This window comes from Halichoeres trimaculatus, unplaced genomic scaffold (assembly GCF_033239565.1).
Source record: "Halichoeres trimaculatus isolate MK-OKI-2021-1 unplaced genomic scaffold, fHalTri1.1 fHalTri1_scaffold_11, whole genome shotgun sequence".
Taxonomy (NCBI): domain Eukaryota; kingdom Metazoa; phylum Chordata; class Actinopteri; order Labriformes; family Labridae; genus Halichoeres; species Halichoeres trimaculatus.
This window is the reverse complement of record NW_027437189.1, coordinates 31,371,886-31,393,753: the sequence shown is the minus strand read 5'-3', so window position 1 is coordinate 31,393,753 and position 21,868 is coordinate 31,371,886. Positions and strand designations below refer to the sequence as shown.

The 21,868-nt window shown below is 41.4% G+C and overlaps 1 protein-coding gene across 2 annotated transcripts in view; it reads left to right on the top strand.

The window, feature by feature from the left end:
• Nucleotides 1-912: 912 nt before the first annotated feature.
• The window catches only part of prkar2aa (protein kinase, cAMP-dependent, regulatory, type II, alpha A), an 85,614-nt gene continuing 64,658 nt past the window's right edge, over nt 913-21,868 (top strand). Inside the window, exons 1-2 of one of the 2 annotated variants that reach the window (XM_074682003.1) lie at nt 913-1,537; nt 2,401-2,680. In XM_074682003.1, coding sequence (XP_074538104.1) covers nt 2,434-2,680 — 247 coding nt within the window. In that variant the 5' untranslated portion in view covers nt 913-1,537; nt 2,401-2,433. Of the gene's footprint in view, nt 1,538-2,396; nt 2,681-21,868 lie in introns of both variants that reach the window. The other variant, XM_074682002.1, reaches the window with a different exon arrangement.

Sequence of the window (21,868 nt, the reverse complement as noted above, 5' to 3'; positions counted from 1 at the left end):
AGTAAAGGTTGTGCTGCATTCCAGTTAGTCTGACGGGGAGTCTTCATAGAGAAATGCATGTTCCCATGAGTGCCATAGAAACCTAATGTCACACACACAGCCAGTACGGCAGTGAAGTGATTCATCTTGACATGGAAGAGTGCCGAGGTGTCCAGGCTAATTGATTTCAGTGTGTGTCATCAACCTCTATCATCTAGTCTACCCTGACACCATACCTGTGATGTGGTTCTGATGTCTCACTTTGAAATGTTCTGAGTCTTGCATCTATAACACTAACACATAAATGTCTGCTGTCTCAAAAGTTTATTTTCCCAGCAGAGGGAGCCTGTAGGTCTGAATCTCTCTGCATTTGTTAGAATCAAAGACCGGAGCCAATCAAAAACCAGTATGAGGAATTAAATCCAGGCTCTCTGTGGCCATGGCAACGGCTTTACCTCTGTGACAGCCAAGGAATGGAAATGGAAGAGAGGAAATGCTACATGGACTGTGGTGGTGCTAAAGCATCACACCTCAGGGGTTAAAAAAAGAGCTGTTTTTGGAGCATAAGAGCCCCTTTCCTCTTTGACTAGATCATTAAAGAGGAGTAAGAAAACTAGCTGTGAATTTTTCTTTATGATCCGTGAGTTAAATAACAGTTTGCAAATAACATAGCCCCTTAAAGTCTGCACATAATAGATGTTAGGATTAACAAGTACTTTCTCTTATAAGGTCATTTTCAGATTTCTACCAACAACTGCTGCTGTAGGTGTGGTCCAACTCTTAAACGCCGAATTGCCTTCATTTACAACCCTTATGGATAAAGAAATCTAATTGGTTTAAATTTACCGGTCTTTGATCCTGATTGGTCACGCCCGCTGTCAATCTATGTCAAACACTTTCTCCACGCCTCCTCACGCTTGCTGGAGACAGCGGTTCATTCGTGCATGTAGAACTGTAGAGTGCCTCGCCGGGAGGGAGGAAACGTGTGCAGATAATTGCAAGCTTCTCCTGTTGTAATTTGTTGTTATAGTGGTGGAATAAGGTTAAAGAGGTCTCTGTCGGTGCTTTGGGCTGTGTTCCGAGGTTGTGTGCTGCAGCGCTGTCGAGTCAAGAATTGGTCGTCTGACTGCAGCAGCTGAATTACTTCAGTCTTGAGGAGAGTGGAGTCGCTCGGCAGCTGTCAATAGACAACCGGCAGTGGCTAACAAGTTAGCAAGTCAGCCAGTTAGCCTGCCAGCTAGCCACCTCTCACTCCTGCTACAACAAGTCCCACCCTCCCCAAGTACGTGGACGTCGTAAGAAGCTGCAGCGGTGAAGTCGAGTGCTTTTCCCTCTCAACTTAGCCAGCATCGCGGTACAGCTGGCTGAAGAGCCACACCAGCCCTCTTGACGTTAGCTGGGAAACGCCAACGTGAACGTTGGGCAGGTGACTTCTCTTGGAAACTGTTGCTACCCTGGCAAAGAGACTGGCTAAAAAGAAGAGGCGAAATAAGACAGAACAAGGAAGACACCGAGAAGGAGGGGACTGGCTAGTTTAGCCGGGGAGGCAGAATCTCACGTAAGTGACACAGCTGGTAACGTTAGCTTTCCAAACAGCTTACTGGCCCTATGCAACTTGCTGTGCTTGCATAGCAACGTTTATCCAACCAGCCACTTATTATCCGTGGCTTAGCTCCTGCCGCCAGTGCGCCATACTAAAGTGTAAGCTAACGGTAGAGGCTTCTTTGAAGGTGGTACACCAACTAGCATGTTAGCTAATGCTTGATATGTTTAGAGTGAGACTGCACTTGATTCGCAGCTCTTCTGTGTCAGGTGAAGCTATTCCCCCTCAGCTTAGTTATGGCTTAATTTACTCAGGTGGTCATCTGGTCTATCTATGGAACAAACGGTCAAGTAAACCTGTTGTCAAGATTATTAGCGCATTAGCTCCACTGCTAGCTAGTTTGAGCCGGCCACCAACTCAAGTTGACAGTTCAGGTTCTGACGAAGCCAAGCAGAAATTCTGCTGAAACCGAGCCAACTTCACTGGTGACTGTTTCCCCATAACAAATAAGGCTCATATCTATGTAGTGGAGCTGGGGGGACTGTGTGTTCCTGGCTCAGCCCTATATAGAGCGGCCACTCACTGGCAATGTCACAGCAACTCTTGATGTACGGCATTACACCACCTTGCTTGTAAATGGCAGCGAAGTAGCAGGTCCAGGGACAGTATCCAGACTGTTTCCTGTCACTTTAATCTAACACAGTCACTGAACATTCACTAGCATCTTCCAAGTGCACTTTAATAGTGTAAAGTTAAAGAAAGCTGTCATAAAATCAACAGTTAGAAATTCCCAAGCACATCTCACCCCAGCACTCAAACACAAGTGTGAAGCTGTACCAAAACAGATTCTGACTCATTTTCTCTCCTTCTGTAGATAGATAGCAAACGCCGCCGCTGAGCCACGCACAACCATGAGTATTGAGATACCAGTGGGGTTGACAGAACTGCTGCAGGGCTACACCGTTGAGGTGCTGCGACAAAGGCCGTCAGACCTGGTGGATTTTGCAGTACAGTACTTCACCCGTTTGCGGGACACCAGAAGTCAGGATGGAGGTGGTGCAGGTGGCAAGACTGGAAAAGGAGTGATGTTCGATGGAGAGCCAATGCAAACAGAGTCCAATGGAGAGGACGATGAGGATGATGATTCTGACTTTGAACGTAAGTTGTGATGATTGTCAGTGTGTGTTATTGTGTGGCGATGGGATCAAGTTTATATATTTGTCTGAGGAGGCTGAGGAGAGTAAAAGAGAAAGTGACAGTGATGCTTTGAGCTGGGTCACGGGTGTTGAATCGACCTAACATCTCCTTGGAGACTGATTTTCCATTTACAAGACGGGCAGCCCTCAGGTTCCTCTCATGAAATCTAGGTCTTCTCGATTCTAATCATGTGCCTCTTTGTGGATTTCAGACGGTCCTTTTTTATTTCAATTCAAACTTGCCAAGTATCAAAGCCTTCAAAAGCTGTAGATTTGTTAAATGTTGCTTCTCTGTCAGATTATTACTGAAACAGTGAGAATATCAGCTTTCATACTGCAAACTCTCAAGTAAAAATCTGCGTTTTTAGCACAGACAGAAGACTACAATCTAATAAGAGCTTAAAAGAACTGCAAGAGGCAACCCAAGGTTACATACAAACGGTTGCAAGATGTTGAATTCCAAAATAAATAGTTTTTGCTTGCAAGAAAGAAAAAGTCACAACCAAGCAAGGTTTTGCAAAGAATACAGGCAAACACCTTTCTTCAGTGCTTTAACATTTTTAAATGACATGTTGGTGTTATTGTGAGACGATATGCTCTTAAAATGAAATCTATGATTCTAAAAATGAATTATAAAAGCTTGTGTGAGCCCAACAGTCAAATAAAAATACATGTGAGCATATTGATATGTCTCTCCATTTGAATTGAAGCCTTTATGAACTGCGATACTATGACTATCTTGATCCTACAAAGTATGGCACCCTCAGATAAAGCGATGCCTCTCTCACATCGCTCCCCTGTGTTTTGACAGACTGGCAGAAGATGTAAGCTGCTCCATAGCTCAGCTCTCTCCTGTGCTGCTGAGAGCAGCATGGCCTAGATCACATCAATGTGCTGTGATGCTAGGGGCTGTTACCTTGTGAATGAGGTCCTGTGTTTTCTCAATGACTGGATCTGTTGTGTTAATCTGTGTATCTATCATTGGCATCTCTACTGAATTTACTGTGCAGGTTCCTTTTTTAAGCTTGTTACAGAATATCTCATGCTTCTTTTGTGGGAATGCTAAATTAATGCTTTTCTAACAATCCAAAAGCTATTGAGTGTTATCTCAGCTTGCACAGTTTTCTCCTGTTAGTATCATTGGCAGATACTCAAGCAAAGGTGGAGTGTTGCAGCTAGTTGCTGGGTGAAAAAGTGGACTGCCTCGTGGATTCATCACACATGCATCCTGAGAGCAGATTTAGCTGTAGTATGTCACTGACTCATTTGCGGGTTACCAACATACATCTTGTTCTGTATGTAAATGTGCGTCTCTACGAAAAGCAAGACTGTCCAACCTGGTGGATTGATAAAAGCTGGCTCAGGGTAAAAAGGGGATTACCGTTTCTGTGTCTATGCTCTCACAAGTGGGGTTTGGCTGCTGTCACACAGCTGTGACCTCAGCTGCAGGAGACGTGTGTTTGTGTGTGCACATGTTGTGTCTATGAGTCCGTGTGTTTGTACGTGAGTGCTCGCGAAGGCAAACAGATGTGTTATGACTTGGAATCATACCCGGTAAAATTCCAGCCCAGTGACGCCACTAAAAGGAGTTCTTTCCCAGTTCATTCTGATTAGCCATTAGTTCTTGAGCATTTTCCAGAGCCTCATCTGTGACAGCAAAAAGAGGGCAGGGTGCTGATCCTGCTGCCTTCAAGGGGCGAGTGTTTCAGCCTGATGCTGTGGGTCACACACATGACATCCCTGACAGTAGGTTATCCAGCCAAGCTCATTTAGCTGCCCTCCGGGGAATTCATTCCTGATGGGAACAACACCGGCCTTTATCATGACCAGCATCATGTGCTCCTGCCAGACCTCTGCGGTAGCTCTCTGGTATAAATAGTGCTAAAGAGCCACTAGTTTAACAACACGTGCTCCAAAACAATCGGTCTAATGAGGACCTTGCTGAATTACTGTTTTAGAGTTACAAAAGCAAATCAGTAAAGTTTGTTTATAGATATATGTAGGGCTGCAGCTATCGATTATTTTAGTATTCTAGTATTCTACTGAAAATCCCATTGATTAATCAAGTAATCGGATAAAATAAATTTTTGTTTAGTGAAGGAGCAGTTATTTTTCAAATGAATTTTTTTCTCTTTAAGAAATAGAATTTTCTGATACAGCATGTCAATAAGAGCACTTGCTTTGGTAGCTCCAAAATTTGTGAACACACTTTGACACATTTTTTGTGCCTTGTACATCTCATCAAATGTTGCGGACCCAAATGGCACCCGTTTCGTAGAATGACTCATTAGTCTCCAAACTCCAGAAAAGAAGCTAGATATGTTGCTAGTTGCTATTTTGTATAAGAGGTAGCTTGAGGGGTCTGAAAACTCTCTTAATATGGCCTCAGCTCTATTTGAAATACCACTCTTTGATCTTTTTTAAAATTAAACAATTCCTTGAGGCGGAGTATTTTTTTGTAATCGAGTACCTCGAATCATTCGAGGAATCGTTTCAGCTCTAGATATACGTTTATAGATTCCACAGGTGACATATACCCAGCCTGTGTGTAGTAGTTGTAACCATAGAATATTAAAAAAAAATAGACAGCTTGAAGTGAGGTCCCCAAAAAAACTGCTCCCCCTGGTGACTGGATGCTGTAAAGCTTAAAAAACTCTATCTCCCCATTCATTCCATATGAGCTGTGGTCAAACTTTAAAAAATTTATACACCTCATAGAAATGTTGGTCACATCTGTATGCTGTGGTGATGTGAAGTTGCTATAGGGCTGTGTTGTGTTCAAGTCCTCTTGGGTTTTACATCACTTGTAACGATGATTGAAAGCTGCGGAGATGGCAAGATACGTTGGGAAGGAGAATAAAGAAGAGATTTGACTTTCAGAAGAAAAAAAAAATACCCTTTTGTTTGTCACCCAGCTCCACTCAGATTCTTTACTCAGATTCTCCTCTTTACTGGAGAGTTCAGACTCGGACTCAGGCTTCAAAACTGTGCAATGGTAAAAGGTGGAGCCATGCAGTCCATTCTGGGCTATGGTTGAAACTAGGGATGCATAGTTAATATGCTGATATTTAACAACTCATTTAGCCGATACCGATATTTTTTCTGTGCATTTAAGTGCAGAGATTATCAACTCTCTTCTGTAATGGAAGTAGCATATTGTATTATGATGCATACTCTTATCACATTTTTTAATGTAATATCAATTCCTTGTGCAGAATGAGAAAAATATATACTTAAAACCATATATTCATTTATGACAAATGCTTTCAAACAAAAAAAATCCAAAAGATAAATCATTCTTGAAAGCTGGATGATGCTCTTCCAGAGAAAATCACAGCAATACCCACAACAAGGGCAAATTTGGCCCATTTCATGACTGAAATTCAGTAAACATAACCCCTGTTCACAGGGAACATATGAGGAGTGCTTTGGTAAATGGTAAATGTGCCTAAAGTAGTATAGACTGCTGCGTAAATTCAAGTTCAACTTAAAGAGGAGCCAAATGTGGGCCTGCTCAATTTGCACTGTGCAGAAAAAATCACAAAAAGTGTAAAGACTATCTGCAGCTTCAGACCATTTTATTATCGGTTTGTTGTAGAGCTGCACGATTTGGGGAAAAGGTGCTATTTGCGATTAGGTGGAAAATATTGCGATTGCGATTGTGCTTGCGATTTAATAAAAAAGGTTGTGTCATGATGAGTCCACAGACTTGCTTGGTTATCATGGAGAAAAATCTGAATTGCATGTGCTGACATTGCGATTGCGATTGCGATATCCTCTTTTGCGATTACGTAATTGCATGTGCTGACATTGCGATTGCGATTGCGATTGCGATAATCGTGCAGCCCTAGTTTGTTGTAACCGATATTTTATTTCCAAGCCACTATTGGCTGATAACGTGCTGAAAATATCATGCACTACTAGTTGAAACTGTGAACAAACTAGACAGTGAGACATACCTGTCACAGTATTTCCTTCCTACAGCCACAATAAAATACATTTTTAGAAATATTTAAGCTGAAGTTTCAGGGATTCATTTCCTCACCTTAAGCACAGCTCATAACACACTGCTGCTCCTTAGCCTGTGACCCTTTAAAGTGTGGACAGTTACTCATTTGAAGTTTAACCTCTTGGTCGAGGTTGTGTGACCAGCCACCATCTGTAATAAAAATATGGCCTCTATATATTTCAATGACCACAGACGCGACAGACATCTCTCTGGGTAATGTTGAGCCTCTGAGAAAACCTATTTGTTTAAAATTTGAAGAGTTTGAGGGTTAAGTGCTGATATTGTAAAATGATCCTGATCCTCTGGTTTATTTGTTGTATGTTAAAAACCTCAACAGCCTTTTCTGTGGTCTTTTATTAGGCTACTTGCAGTTATGATGATTCACCAGCGTGCTCTTAACCTTCCATTTGTGCTGCAGGAAACTGCTGTGTATGAGTGTTCCGACTAAACGCCTAAAATGTAAATGAGGTAGATAGCTGGTAATGTATTCCCATGGATAGCACAGTGTCCTCCTGAAAACATGACGTCCTTTTGTACATGCTTTGTTTTCCTAACTGTTGCTGCTTAAATCCACTGCAGGAGCACCACGCAGGCCTCCGCTGCTGAACAAAAGGGGATATTGTTTTGAATACAAACTGTTGTACCTCCATCCTATCTGATGATGTTGGGCAAGAGATTTTTAAGTAACCCTTTGTTGGTTCAGACGGAGGAAGTAATACTGTGTAATGGTAGTTTGAAATAAAGACTCAGGTCTGTTTGACTGTTTACCTAGAGTTTCATGTTCCTGTGTGGCACTTAGAGGGGACATATCATGCTGATCCCTGATTTAATACTTACATATAATATAATAAATTTGAAAACAAGACCTTACACCCCCTGAATTTTCAAAAATGAGATATTGTATTTTTTCTGGTATCTTAAAACAAGATTTGATGCCTCTGAAAATGGGTCATTGCCAGTTGGCCGCGAGATTTCGATCGTCGTGACGACACAAGGATCCTCTCTTTTTATTGGAGTAATCTGATAAAGCAGCTCCTCCTCTGTGATGTCAGTTAGTCACACAACCGCCACCGAGGGATACACCCACCAAGAGCCGAGTATCCCCCCTCAGATGCTGGATGCAGGGACTCTGCTCTGCTGAGCAGCTCGGCTTTACATGGTGAATTAGCAGTTGAAACACTGTAGTTTTAGCAGACGTCGTAATACTTGTGAGACTGTGATATTTGCATGCTTGTTCTGACATGCACTGTGAACCTGGACCACAACAATGCTGCGGTAATAACATAGTGAGGAACTGACGATAGAGGCGATCTTTAGACTACACTTTCAGCATGATGGATAAAATAGACAGAGAAAAGTGAAGGAGCAGGATGGAGCCCTGTTATAGAAATAGTTTATTGGTGAAGTCTGTCTATATTTCCACGTACAAACTATACATGTTACAGTACCGGTTTGACTCACCACACTGAAGCGTCCTGAGATGATCTGTGTCCAGGTGGATTTTCTTCCTCCTGAGCTGCAGAACCGTCCGGGTCTGACTCAGGGTCCAATACAAAAGGACGTATCCTACACTCTGCCATTTTATTAGTGCTATCAATGCCTTACGGTGAAGTTTTGGTAAACAGCAAACTTGCTCGGTCTGCTCCATCCAATATGGCGATTTTATAAATACTGCCATGCTGCAAAATCCGCCCCCTGGCTCTACCCCCTACTAATGGCCTAAAATGAAGATATTGAGAACGCTATTGTGGGGCAATGAAGGAACTGAATGACTTGTACTGAGGGCAGAAATGCTTTACAGGCATCCTAGTCTGGCGTAGTGAAAAGGAGAAACAACATGATATGTCCCCTTTAAATTCCTGATGAACAATACTCTCTATATCACTTGGTGTAAAAGGGCAGAGATAGATGAGAGACCTTATAGACTTTACAATCTGCAATCCAAACCTGTGTCCTCATTTCTGAACGCTCTTTGCCCCATGAGTTGTTGGGTTTAATGACAGTCTGACTGTGTCTGTTCATGGAGGGAAACAGGAGAGGGCAGATAGATGGGAGCCTCTGAGTGAAATGAGCAGAGCTTTTTGTTAAAAGATTGATGGTGGGACAGATGAGTCCAGGGAATGATAATAGGAAAAAGATTAAATGTGTTTTTAGAAGACAGACAGCAGGGACAGAGCAGGGGATGTATGAGGAAGTGTTCAGGGCAGGAGAGCAGCTAAGGGTCTGTTTAGTAAAAAAAAAACATTCAAACTCTCAAAAGATCATCACAGAGCGCTGAAGGTAGATGACAGCTCACCTGGACATTAAACAGACTTTGAGCTCAGCTGTGATTCTGTCGGGACAGATAAATGAGACACTTCAGCTAACTGAATTTATCAAGTAACAATCAGAGACTGTCCTGTGTTCTGCTCCGGTCTGTTTGGGGTGTTTTTCTTCTTCCTGGAAAGCATAAGTCAGTATTTTCAAAATCCGGCCCAGGTGTGTTGTGTTGATTATTTATGTTCAATGATATTTTCAAAGCAGTCTTGAGGAGACTCATAACATAAACAGAAGCCACTTAAGTCTTTGTACTGCGGCTGGCCTCTTTTTTCTGGTGAGGGCAAATTTACCTGAGTGGGGTTGAATTGAGGTTCTAAAGTCATTCAAAGATGTTTAAATGATGATATAACCAGGGACATCTACAGAGAGAGATCAGAGTTATATGAAGGGTCTGAAATCTTTCTCACTTCTTACCATGAAATCCAACCACATGTTAATGTAAACAGTTGGGTACATTGTGCTGGTTAGCCAGTGACTACGAGGCATTTTGAAATAGTAGTACAGAAGATTCTTTCTGTCCCTGTGCTTGTTTACATCCATGTACTGGAGCATTATGACATGGCAGTAATAGCCATGAGCTGGCTGCTGGGCTAAATTAAATGCTGTGTTTGACCAACATCTTTATAGAATAGAATAGAAATATTTTATTTATCCCAGAGGGGAAATTCAGGAGTCACAGCAGCAACCAAGAAAACAAAAGTAAGAAAGTGTATAGAAAGTGCAGAAAGGTCCACAAGAAAATAGAAGATGACATCCCATCCACCACTCTCCAGCCCAGCCAGTCTCCACCTCCACAGGGTCCAGGACTGAGCCTCCCCAGCAGTCTGTTGTGTCTCTGTCTCCTGGATCCTGTCTGCCCACAGCAGGTGAAGCTCCTTCAATGTGGCGCTGGCGTCAGCTCCGTCAGCCACGTCTGTGAACAGCACAATGCCACTCTGCCCTCCGGCAGCCCCACTGCCGCTGGGCTAGCACAGCTAGCTCGTCCATCCGACCGGAGATAGATCCCACGTTCCCAACAGCGATGGATGGAAGGACAGGTCCACGTCATTACCTCCTCCTCACCTCGAGGGAAATCATCAAGCCTTACACCAGTTAGCATTGACATGCTACAGGCTGCTAACAGCTAATTTCGCATGTAAACAATGCAGCCATGGTTACATGTAGGATCTCCAGACAAACACAGGAGAAAAGTAGTAAAAATATCGCTGAAGACACAAAAAGTTTGGTGTCCATGACCAACAATGGACCATACAAAGTAATGACCCACTTCAAATACAAAGATGACGAAAAAGAGATGAGAAAAATTACAAGAAACGGACAAAGAAGAGAGAGCTGCTGCAACAGGCAGCTACTTGAGCAGCGCCTAGCAATGCAAAAAAAAAAAAGTCCATTGATAAGCCTCTCTTTATACATGTTGGACTGAAAAACCTCCAAACTGCAACTCCTGAACTGGCTCTGCCCATTATGTAGTTTGTTGTTGTAGTCAAGCTTAATACCATCTGGCTTTGACACAGTCTGATTTTCTGACAAAGAGGCTGATGTTAAATTTATATATTGACTGAACACATGCATTCCTATTCTGGCCAAGAAAGAATACAAATTTGATTTGGAAGTATAAACATAAGTAGGCCTGTCTCGAAAACAAATTTTGCTAGATGATAATTTTCCAAAACATTATTGACGATAAACGATATTATTGTCAATATTATTTTGATTTTTTTTCCATTTTTTCATTGATGTAATTATGATAAATGGGATAATAAAGTGAGTACACCATACCAAAAGCAAGAAACTTTAATTTCTTAAGAGTATTTAACTGTAATTAAAAGGTCAGGATCTTTGAAATAAAATAAATTAAACAAAAAATATAAATTTAACAAACAAGAAAGAGAAAAAAATACAATGAAAATGAAATGGACTCTCTTTTAGAAAAAAATACATGTCAATGAAAATAATTAATATTAATCAAAAACAATAGAACATAGACCCTGTCTCTAAAGAAAAAACGAAACTAAAAAAACAACAACAATAAAAACTATAGTCTAAATAAAAGGGAGTTTATACAGTTCCTGAATTGTTTGTAACATGTACTTTTTCCCAGTCAATCCGTACTGTCTGTCAAACATTTTGAACATTTCTGGCTTTCAACCGTATTGAAGGGCTGCATTTCTTTGGCAATGTAGTTGTCTTTGAGCGCCCACCATTTGGCGCTTTTATTTCTATTTACTTTGCAGACCAAAAGCCTCAGTAAGAGCGGATTGTCAAAGAACAAGGCTCCGCTTCCCCCCCCCCCTCTTCTTCTTCTTTGTCGCCACTATTTCCAAACAAATGCAACATATCAGCTCGTTGGTGTTCATGAGCTCACACTTTGTTCATTCTGATAAAAAACAAAATATTCCCACACTGGGACTGTGGCAGGCGGCTTAAGAACTGTATCTTTGGTGCCATCACTCATATTAGGATGTGTTTCCTCCTTACCCCTCAGGACGCTCGCATCAGCTCTCTTCGTGTTTACGCGCGAGCAGCCCCGCCTTCACCCCAAAGATCACATTTTTGACAGATGCTCACTCTGCTATTAATCCGCTAAATCCGCTATAGAACCTATGCACCCTGATGTTAGGAAAGACAGACGTAGTGAGCCATCTTCTCATTCAGCCTCTTTGGTGGAAAGAGAGGAAGAAAACAAACATGCATGCACGTGTCAGTTAATCGAGGCTTGCAAACTTACCGAGGACGTTTTTATTTATCGTTTGGTTAATTGATTTATTGATTATCATGACAGGCTTAAACATAAGAGTTTGGCATTGGCAAAGAAGATTTGGCAAATTTTTCATGAGCACACACATGCTACTGAACACAAGTTGCCTTATTTCTGTGCTATGATCAGTTTTGGGGGTTTTAAAGTCTAGCATTGTTGCAGAAAGTGTTTCATCAGGCAAACTCCAGGAGGGTTACCCTATTGTGAAAATAGTCTCAACTGCTTCTGTGGGTGGATTAGTACACCACAGACATTTCCTCCATCTTCATTACCCTGACCTGAAGTATTTATTTCAGTCTGGTCCATTTCCAGAACCCTCTTCACCGTTTCTCTGAAACCTCTGTGTTTACTTCTGTCCAACATCATCAACCAAACCAGGCACCAGTGCAGAGACCCTGAAAGGTTATTTATAGATTTGAGGCATTGACATGGCCATGAGGGTGCAGACAGATTTATCACTGGCCATTGTGTGTGAGGTTCTGTGCACACTTTTAAAGTAAGCAGACCACATTGTGCTTTTGCTCAGTGGGTTGCTGTTGAGCCTGAGGTTAGAGTGTCTCAGGGTATGATCACTCATCCAGCACGGTGTAATTCTGCCTCCCTGACCTCTTTTTGTCTCCTCCCTGCTGTACGACCATCACCTCATTGTTATTCTCTCTGACTGCGTCCCTCCCTTTACCCCCTGCTGCTCTACATTCCTCTCTTTCTCTTTCTTTTACCTTTCTCTCGCTGAGTTTGACTCTGCTCTTCTCACTTTTTAGATATCAGTTCATTCCTTCCAGCTGTGTGTGTGTGAATGGACATTGAAATAATCCCCTATATGTGAAGGTAATAACTCAAAAAGCAGTTCAGAAAAATGAAGCACAGGTAAATGAATCCTCATCATAGGTGCACATAATCTATATGTCACTCCACATGCGTGTGTGTGTGTTTGGCACGTCACAGTGCAGCATTATGCAACAGGTGACCTGATTAGCAGGCTGCAGTGTGTGACCAGTGAGCGTTTAGCCTGCAGACAAATCTCATGCAGCCTAGCATCCCTACAGAGAGCTGGCGGTGAGGCTAACTGACAGCTCTAAGTGGAAAAGCCCTCAGACAGCCCATGCTCCTCCGTCTGGCTCTCTGACAGCTTTTTTTAAATACTGTACATGCCTGTCACCCTGACTTATCTTGTCTTTCTTTCACATTGCTACTCGTTTTCTTTTTTTTTTCAACGTTTGCCACTGCCTGTGTCTTAAAAGCACTTATTTTGGCTCCCTGCCTGTTTGACAGTCTTACCTGTATCTCTTTCTCCCTCCTCTCTTTGGAGGAGTAAATGTTTTCCTGCACCTGTTGATCATTCTCGCTTTGATCTCCTTTACCTGTCTTTTAGGTTTTTTTGCATCATTCATCTAAAGTTAGTGAGCTGGTTGGTTTGCCCTCCTGCCTACCTGTCTGCTATAATCCTCCTTTGCCTTTCTTATCTTTCTGAGTCTTGTTCTTTGAATCTCTCCGTTGCCATATCTCTTCAGATCTGTGTACCTGTTTCTCCACCTCCTCTTTTGTCTTTGTTTGAATATGTGGATTTTTTTTTACACCTGTTTCTTCCTGGCAGCACATTTCTTTCCGTGCCAGCTGAGGGAAAAAATATTTCAGAAAACATTTATTCTGATGGCTGGAGAGAAACTGTGAAGCTTAGATACCAGAGATGAAGCAAAAACAGCTCAAAAGATTACACATTTGAAGGGTTTGATTTCACAGACAGCTAAAAAGACCTTTGAATCCTGACGCAAAGAAAGTCTGTCACACTCTCTGTGTCTTCATCTACTCAAAGCCGCACGTCTGCCTCCACCTGAACATTTAAGTAGCATACTTGTGAACATAAACACAGCAGTTTGTTTGTTTTTTATATTATGACCGAGTGACGGCCTGTGGTTCTGTACTGTAAAGATACAACCCAGAGGAAGTGATAAACATAAACACACACAGATATTGAAGCCAATGAACAGACAAAAAATGAAAACAACACAAAAATAAAAAGGAAAAAAAGAGCAACCATCAAATGAGACTGTGTGGGAGCAAGCTGTTTCTCACATTCACTGATAGACTGAATCTGAACTTTGGTACTTCCTCATACTCAGTCCACATGCCATCCTCAGTGGCTCTGCACAAAAATGAGGAAATGGGGGGTGGATGATGGCTGTACACCTCATCTGCTGCTGGAGCTCATTTAGCCTCTCTTCTACTCTGCAGCCCTCAAAGAGTCCCCAAGTCTATCATAAACCTCGTAAAGGTCTCAGTGACAGTATCACAACTTTTTCAAGTCGATAAACATCACCCAGAACAATTATGTGCATTTATTAACCTCCCACACACAGCTCTCTAGATTGGAGAGGATGTCCTTTGGGTCACTTCTTGTTAAAGGGAAAGTTCAGTTTTTTTGAAGTGGGGTTGTATGAGCTCTATGTGACCACTAAGGACATTAGATACAGTAGAAAGTTGTCTCCTCTCTCTCAGTAAGACACAAACTGTAATCGATGGTGACGAGGAAATAGGCGCTAACAGGGACAGACAGTACCAAATTCAAAGGCTATTTTCTCTGCCTACAAGAACTAAAATCAAAAAGTAATACCACAGTTTAAGAGTACGCTACATAAAATATTTTTTAAGTGCATTAAGTCTTTGGAAATATAAACATTATCCGGACCCAACTAACTGGTCATGTGTCCTTCCCCGCAGCGCTAGTGCGCTCCGTCCCCCCTCCTCCTTTCAGCTGTAGGGAATGTAAACAAGCTATGCTTCGGACGCTGGTTGTAGCCTCGTGTAAGTTTGATCAAGTATCGTAATTCTTTTGTTTGTACTCTAAGGATTGTGGGGCAGCATAGGAAATTCAAAATGAGCAACAATGACAGCAATGATGAAGTTCCATTCACTTTGGAACCAAAAGGATACCTGTATGAACCGGAGTACACAGAAGAAGAGCTGCTACAGATGGCGACTGAAAGGAATACAGAGGAAACATCCACGGATGTTAATATATGTTTATATGTCCGAAGACTTAATGCACTTAAAAATTATTCTATGTAGCGTACTCTTAAACTGTGGTGTTACTTTTTGATTTGAGTTCTTGTAGGCAGAGAAAATAGCCTTTGAATCTGGTGCGGTATTTCCCTGTTAGCGCCTATTTCCTTGTCACCAGCGGTTACAGTTTCTGTCTTACTGAGGGAGAGGAGACAACTTTCTTCTGTATCTAATGTCCTTAGTGGTCACATAGAGCTCATACAACCCCACTTCAAAAGAACTGAACTGTCCCTTTAAATGTTACTTGAAAAGCCACTCATAGAAATCTCTCACCTCTGACTGCATTGCTAATACACCAAAACAAAGCAATATATTGTATTAATACAGGCTGAGTTAATATGGATCCAGTGTAAGTAAAATAATCAAGGAGCACTTTTCAGGTCTGTTACTGTGATGTTGAGATATGAAAACAAGATTCAGCTCAGAGTCCTCCGTATGGGTGGCTGTGTCAAAACAGGAGCAGTCAGCGGCCGTGGACCCAGGCTGACCTGTATTCCTGTCTGCTGGGAGAGGGGGAGGTGGTAGGGGAGGAACAGAGGGCTATGAGTGGGGGATGAGGAAGACAGGATAGGAAAATGTCTTTGGACAAATTTATTTTGGGTAATCCAGATCAGGGGGTTCCCAAACTTTCTGCGCACAACCCTCAAAATAGCGATACTGGAGATCAGCAACCCCCTGCTGTGGGAAGAGACCAATCCAAAAACAAACTAACAAAAGAGCCTTAGGTGCAGATATTGTTTCCTGAATGAATCTCCTGCCATCATTCTGTTTAAGTCACCTCAGAGGTCTTGTAGAAAACAAAAAACAGCAAACATCATCTGTTTGCCTTTTTTTAATGTAGCTTCTATTTTTGTGTATTAGTTTTTTATATTTATGGCAATGTTTATTTGCTTCTCCACTGTTGGTGTTTCATGACCGCACAAGGGGTTCCGCCCCCTCACTTTAGGAACCACTGATCGAAAAAAGCAGTGTGCTAAATATTAGGAATGGGTAAATACTGGTGTCTGTATTGGGTATCGGGCTGATACCAGCCTTATGTTAAGATATCAGTACTCATGAAGACTGCCAATACCTTATGTTGACATGTCGTCCTCACCAGTAGTTGGCGCTACATGCTGCAGTTTGACACCATGGCATGTGCATCAGGTCTTATTCAGACAACATGAATGAACCAGGGAGAGTTAATAGTTAAACTGTTTTGTTTTGCACTTTAGGTTATTTTAAAAAATTCTGGTATCAGTGAGTACTCCAGAGGAGTACTCATTAGGGATGGGTACCGAGTTAGGTACTTTAATAGGTACCGACCGAATTCAGTCAAAAGTACCGGGTACTGATTCATGTAAAATCAAAAGGTACCATGTTTAGGTACCTAAATACAAACTTGTGACTGTGAGGAAGTGGAAGAGTAGGTGATTTTCCATGCTGGACATGAAATCAGAATTACAGGGTTATATATTGAAGAATAAATATGTTAAATAAAAATAATTTACATTTTATTATTCAACAAATTGACATTTTTTTCCACCTACGTACACAAAAGTACCAAAAATTGGTTCCGTTGAGTACCAATACCGATTGCCAGGTACCGGGAATTGGTACCGTATCATTTCAAATGTGAAAGGTACCCATTCCTAGTACTCATACTGATATTTCAGTTTTTTAGATATAGGTTGTGTGGGCCAAAGTCACTTTTTTCTACCAGGCTGTAACCATATTTATTTTTGCTGTAAAATAGGCTTTTTTGAATTGTTATATTTGTGGTTTTATGTATCTCCGGAGCCAGCCTCAAGTGGAGGCTCAGTTAACTGCAGGTTCAGGTTGCTGTTTGGTAGAGACATGGTTTTGCAAGGAAGCAGTAGCTGCTCTTAAGTTATGAGGCTCATGCTAAGCTAATAAAAAAATAAAATCAGTTTTTTGTTCAGATTATTGTTATTTCAGCACTCCTCACACACTTTCTAGCTGTCAGTTCTGCTAAATGCTACCAACACACACACACACTCACACACTGCACCTTTAAGATGAAGAACAAATTGAGAAAAGCAAACACCACCATTGGCCAGATACTAACTGTAAATCTAACCCAGGGATTAAATAACATTGTCATAAATCTAGTGCTGTAATGAATGCCTAAGTGTTGATGCTTCTCTTGGAGAGAAGTGGGAGTACAGGGGGAGGGAGGGGAGGGAGGCAGAGGATCAGGGGAGAGTAACAGGGTTGGGGAGGGAGATGTAGAGACAAATAGAAAACAAATGAGGAGAAATGAAAAACAGAGCAAAACTTAAGAGTGGGAGGAGGATCAGGAGGCCTGAGAGTACAATAACAGAGGATGTGGGAATCAGTGGTGCAGCTATCAGTGTTGTGACTTGATCCACATTCACAGAGGGCTGTTACAGTGGCTTCAGGAGGCTGTTTGGTGAAGTACTCCATGAGAAGAACACCGTTATTCTTAACACTTCCTGCATCTTTGACATCGGAATCTTCACGAGTCATTTCATGTTTTTTTAACTTTCACCAGAATGTGATGTCTTCTGAATAAAGACAGCGTCACAGACCTAATAAAACTCTGTAAATGTATTCTTCAGTATAAGAACAACTCTTAACATCTACAGGACTCTTTCAGTCAGAATATGTTCAGTACTTTTGTTGTTAAAAACTACTGGCTCCCTCCTTGAGGCAGCCATGTTTTATTTCCATCTCTTTGGATCTATGCGCACCCATGCTGTATGGTTACCAAGAGAATGGGTAAACCATGATGGCGTCACATGGTTATGTGTGAGTGCTTGAGGGAAACTGGGATGTTGTTTTGTAATGTCATGTGGAGGTGGCCTCATTCATTAGGTTATGCTAATGAGGCTGAATATGAATGGAACCCGTTTACACTGTTTATAAATAGGTCTGTTTAGAACAAAATCCATGGCTGGATTATTGCAGGAGATGTAAACAGGGTTTGTGATTGGATTAAAATGATCAGCCATATATCCTGTTTTATCAGGTCGGCAGATCTTTCTTAATTAAACAATGCTTGATTACCCAACATGATGGCTGTCAGGGGAGATAAACTTAGAACTAGGCCTGTCACGAAAACAAATTTTGCTAGACAATAATTTTCCAAAATATTATTGCCGATAAACGATATTATTGTCAATTTTGATTTTTTTTCCATTTTTTCATTGATGTAATTATGATAAATGGGATAATAAAGTGAGTACACCATATCAAAAGCAAGAAACTTTAATTTCTTAAGAGTATTTAACTGTAATTAAAAGGTCAGGATCTTTGAAATAAAATAAATTAAACAAAAAAAATATAATACATTTAACAAAGAAGAAAGAGAAAAAAAAATGAATGCAAATGAAATGGACTCTCTTTTAGAAAAAAATACATGTCAATGAAAATAATTAATACTAATCAAAAACAATAAAACATAGACCCTGTCTCTAAAGAAAAAAACAAACTCCAAAAATAACCCAACAACAATAAAAACTATAGCCTAAATAAAAGGGAGTTTATACAGTTCCTGAATTGTTTGTAACATGTACTTTTTCCCAGTCAATCCGTACTGTCTGTCAAACATTTTGAACATTTCTGGGTTTCAACCGTATTGAAGGGCTGCATTTCTTTGGCAATGTAGTTGTCTTTGAGCGCCCACCATTTGGCGCTTTTATTTCTATTTACTTTGCAGACCAAAAGCCTCAGTAAGAGCGGATTGTCAAAGAACAAGGCTCCTCTGCACCTCCCCTTCTTCTTCTTCTTCTTCTACTTCTTCGTCGCCACTATTTTCAAACAAATGTGACATATCAGCTTGTTGGTGTTCATGAGCTCACACTTTGTTCATTCTGATAAAAAAAACAAAATATTCCCACACTGGGACTGTGGCAGGCGGCTTAAGAACCGTATCTTTTGTGCCATCACTCATATTAGCGTGTGTTTCCTCCTTACCCCTCAGGACACTCGCATCAGCTCTCTTCTTGTGTACGCGCGAGCAGCCCCGTCTTCACCCCAAAGATCGCATTTTTGACAGATGCTCACTCCGCTATAAATCTGCTAAATCCGCTATAGAGCCTATGCACCCCGATAGTAGGAAAGACAGACGTAGTGAGCCATCTTCTCATTCAGCCTCTTTGATGGAAAGAGAGGAGGAAAACAAACATGCATGCACGTGTCAGTTTATCCAGGCTGGCAAACTTACTGAGGAAACTTACACTTTTAGTTCGTCTGCATTTCCCAATTTATAAATGTGAGATAAGAGCAAATTTCCCAAGGTTTTGAGGCTACCTGGCATGCCATGGCTATCATTGTGTTCCCTTCAGTTGCACAAGAAGGCTTGTGAAAACAGGTCACAGTAACATGTTCAAATTGTCTGCCATTGTGAGGCAGCTCGTACAGGTCTTCAGCTCAGAGTGACAGAATGACAAACACAACGACTTTTCCTCTCTCACACATTCCAGCTTCCTCTTATCATAACTCGGCCTTCAGGCACGTTTAAATGTCTACCTTTCACAGGACTAATGGCCAGGTGTTTATTTTTAATCACTCTGTCAGTCTGTCACCATATGCCCGTCCTCACTCTCTTATCCTGAATCCTCTGAACTGACTTTCTCGCCTCTTCAATCCCCCCCTGCCTCCCTCGCGCTGCACGTGCTGGTGTCAGTGCACAGGCTCAATCTCATTAGATGAGATGGCTTAGTGAGAGAAGGGGTTACAAGGGCGGTTTAGCACAACCGTCTTTGGCACAGTGAGAAAGAGAGACTTAATAATGGGGTGAAGTGTAGGGAAGGAAGGAAAACATGAATGGGAAGAGACTGATGAGAGGAGCTGTGGGCTAGCGCCAACATTTAATACCAGAGAAATGCTGTTAAATTCTGACTGCGCCTGAAGGACTTGTCTTCCCTTTCATACACTTTGGCAGATAGGATCTAGACATTGTTAGGACGCTTTCCAAGAAATATGTTTTGCCTGCGTAGCTGTGAAAAATGGCTGCTGATCCTGCTTAACCTGGGGCATCTGCCAATTTAGAGAAAGTGAGACATGCATGGAGACAGGTGAGAGCAGGCCTCTGGAGGATGAGTTGGATGGAGGTTTGACAAGCTTGTATGAACTGAGAATCAAACCCCCCAGAGAGTCAATCCAGCCAGCTTGACTGATCCAAGTCCTTCTTCCTGAAACATTGTCTGATTGTGCTGCCAGTTTGAAGAACATCCAAACAATGACAGAGGGAAAGAGGAGTTGTTGTGTTACACTTAAGTTCATCAAAACATGCCATAGAGCATTATTTATTTACAGCATGCTTTGTTTTTTATTATTATGATTAATTATAGGCGTTGATTGTTGTGCAGTGTTGTGAAACTCCCTGCCAGCAGTCAACAGGCCCCCTTCTGACTGACTTGAGTTACATACAAGCAAGATTCATCCTGAGCATTCATCTCTGTGCCAGTTAACTGCTGCTTGCTCGCAGGACAGCCTCAGGGTTGAAAATATGTATATTTGTTTTTTCACGAGGTTTGATGATTTTAGATACAACTGGATGTGCAAAAAAAATAATGAATGTGTCCTTTTGAAGCATGGAATATTGAAAGTTTTTGGTTTGCAATTAATACACACAATTATTCATTTATTCAAAAACTTCAGTACTGATTTAAACACAACTTTAAAGAACCAGCAAGTGGCACATACAGTATTATTGATACACATAAGTCACACACACTTGCTGTGGCTGCACATGGAACACAGAGGAGCTATGAAGCACAGGAACTTGCATACATCTACACTGTGTGGCAAATTAATTGTTTTTCTTCGATAATATTGTTTTTATGACAACATGCTTCTCTCCCGATTTGATTCTTGTTTGATTTTTGAGGTGTTGATTTGATTTCAATTGCGATGTTTTGTTATTTCCTATTTTTTAGATTTTTTTTTTGCTTTTTAAACACAAGACCAAGTGAAAAAGTTAAATGATGATGTTAATTTCTAAAAAATGCACATCATGTGAGTCAGAGGAAAAATTATTCCCTTCGTTTTTCCTGTCCAGCTTATAAACAAATACTAAAATGAAGGATTTTAGATTTGAAAACAAAAATTGGTAAAAAAAAAAAAAAAAAAATCTGATTTGAAAATCATTAAACAAGAAATCCCCTACTGATGTGAATTGATTTTTGTTCCCATTCCTGATTTTTAGAACCCCTGGGGTTTTTAAAACATGATTGTAAAAATTGCTGACTCAAAATTGTATGGACATTCACTTTTCTTGTTGGTAGCTTTTTCAGTGAGTTTTTTCATTTATTTATTTATTTTATTTTTGAGAGCATGCATGAAACTGGAGGAATAAAAAAGATCTGCTTTCAGTCCTGATACCAGCACCAATATCTGGTGTTTCGAAGCCAACACTACCTATACTGATCTGATCAAAACCAGAATTAGTTTGACAATCTCCTTTGTTTGATTTAATGATGAGACAGAGAATTATGTTGTGGCAACTTAAAGTGATACTCCGGGATGGAACAAGTTGGGTCCTATCACAAGGTTTAGGGCAGAAATTACCCCTACAGCAGTGTTTTTGTGCAGCAGAAGCCCAGAGTGCTCGCACCAAACACCCCCTCCCTGCTCCTCTGCCGGTTTCCTCTGCATTCAGACGGTGCCAATACTTGACCAAAAACACAAATAAACGGACTCCCACCAAAAAAGTCTGATATCGGTCTGCATTCACGCTTCATTTAGAGAATTTTCAGTGCGTTACTTTCACACAAAAACACTGCTAAATAAGGTTGTAGTTCTCATCGTGTCTCTTCGTCCTGGCAGACTACCGCGCGTGCGGACTGATACACTAAGCAGCGAGCGCCTCGTAGCCAGCTGTGGCTCCGCAGCGGAGGTAGCGCCGTTTTACGACACGATGAGAACTCGATTTTTTTGGTGGGAGTCCATTTATTTGTGTTTTTGGTCAAGTAAAAAATGGCCCGTCTGAGTGTAGAGGAAACCGGCAGAGGAGCAGGGAGGGGGTCTTTGGTGCG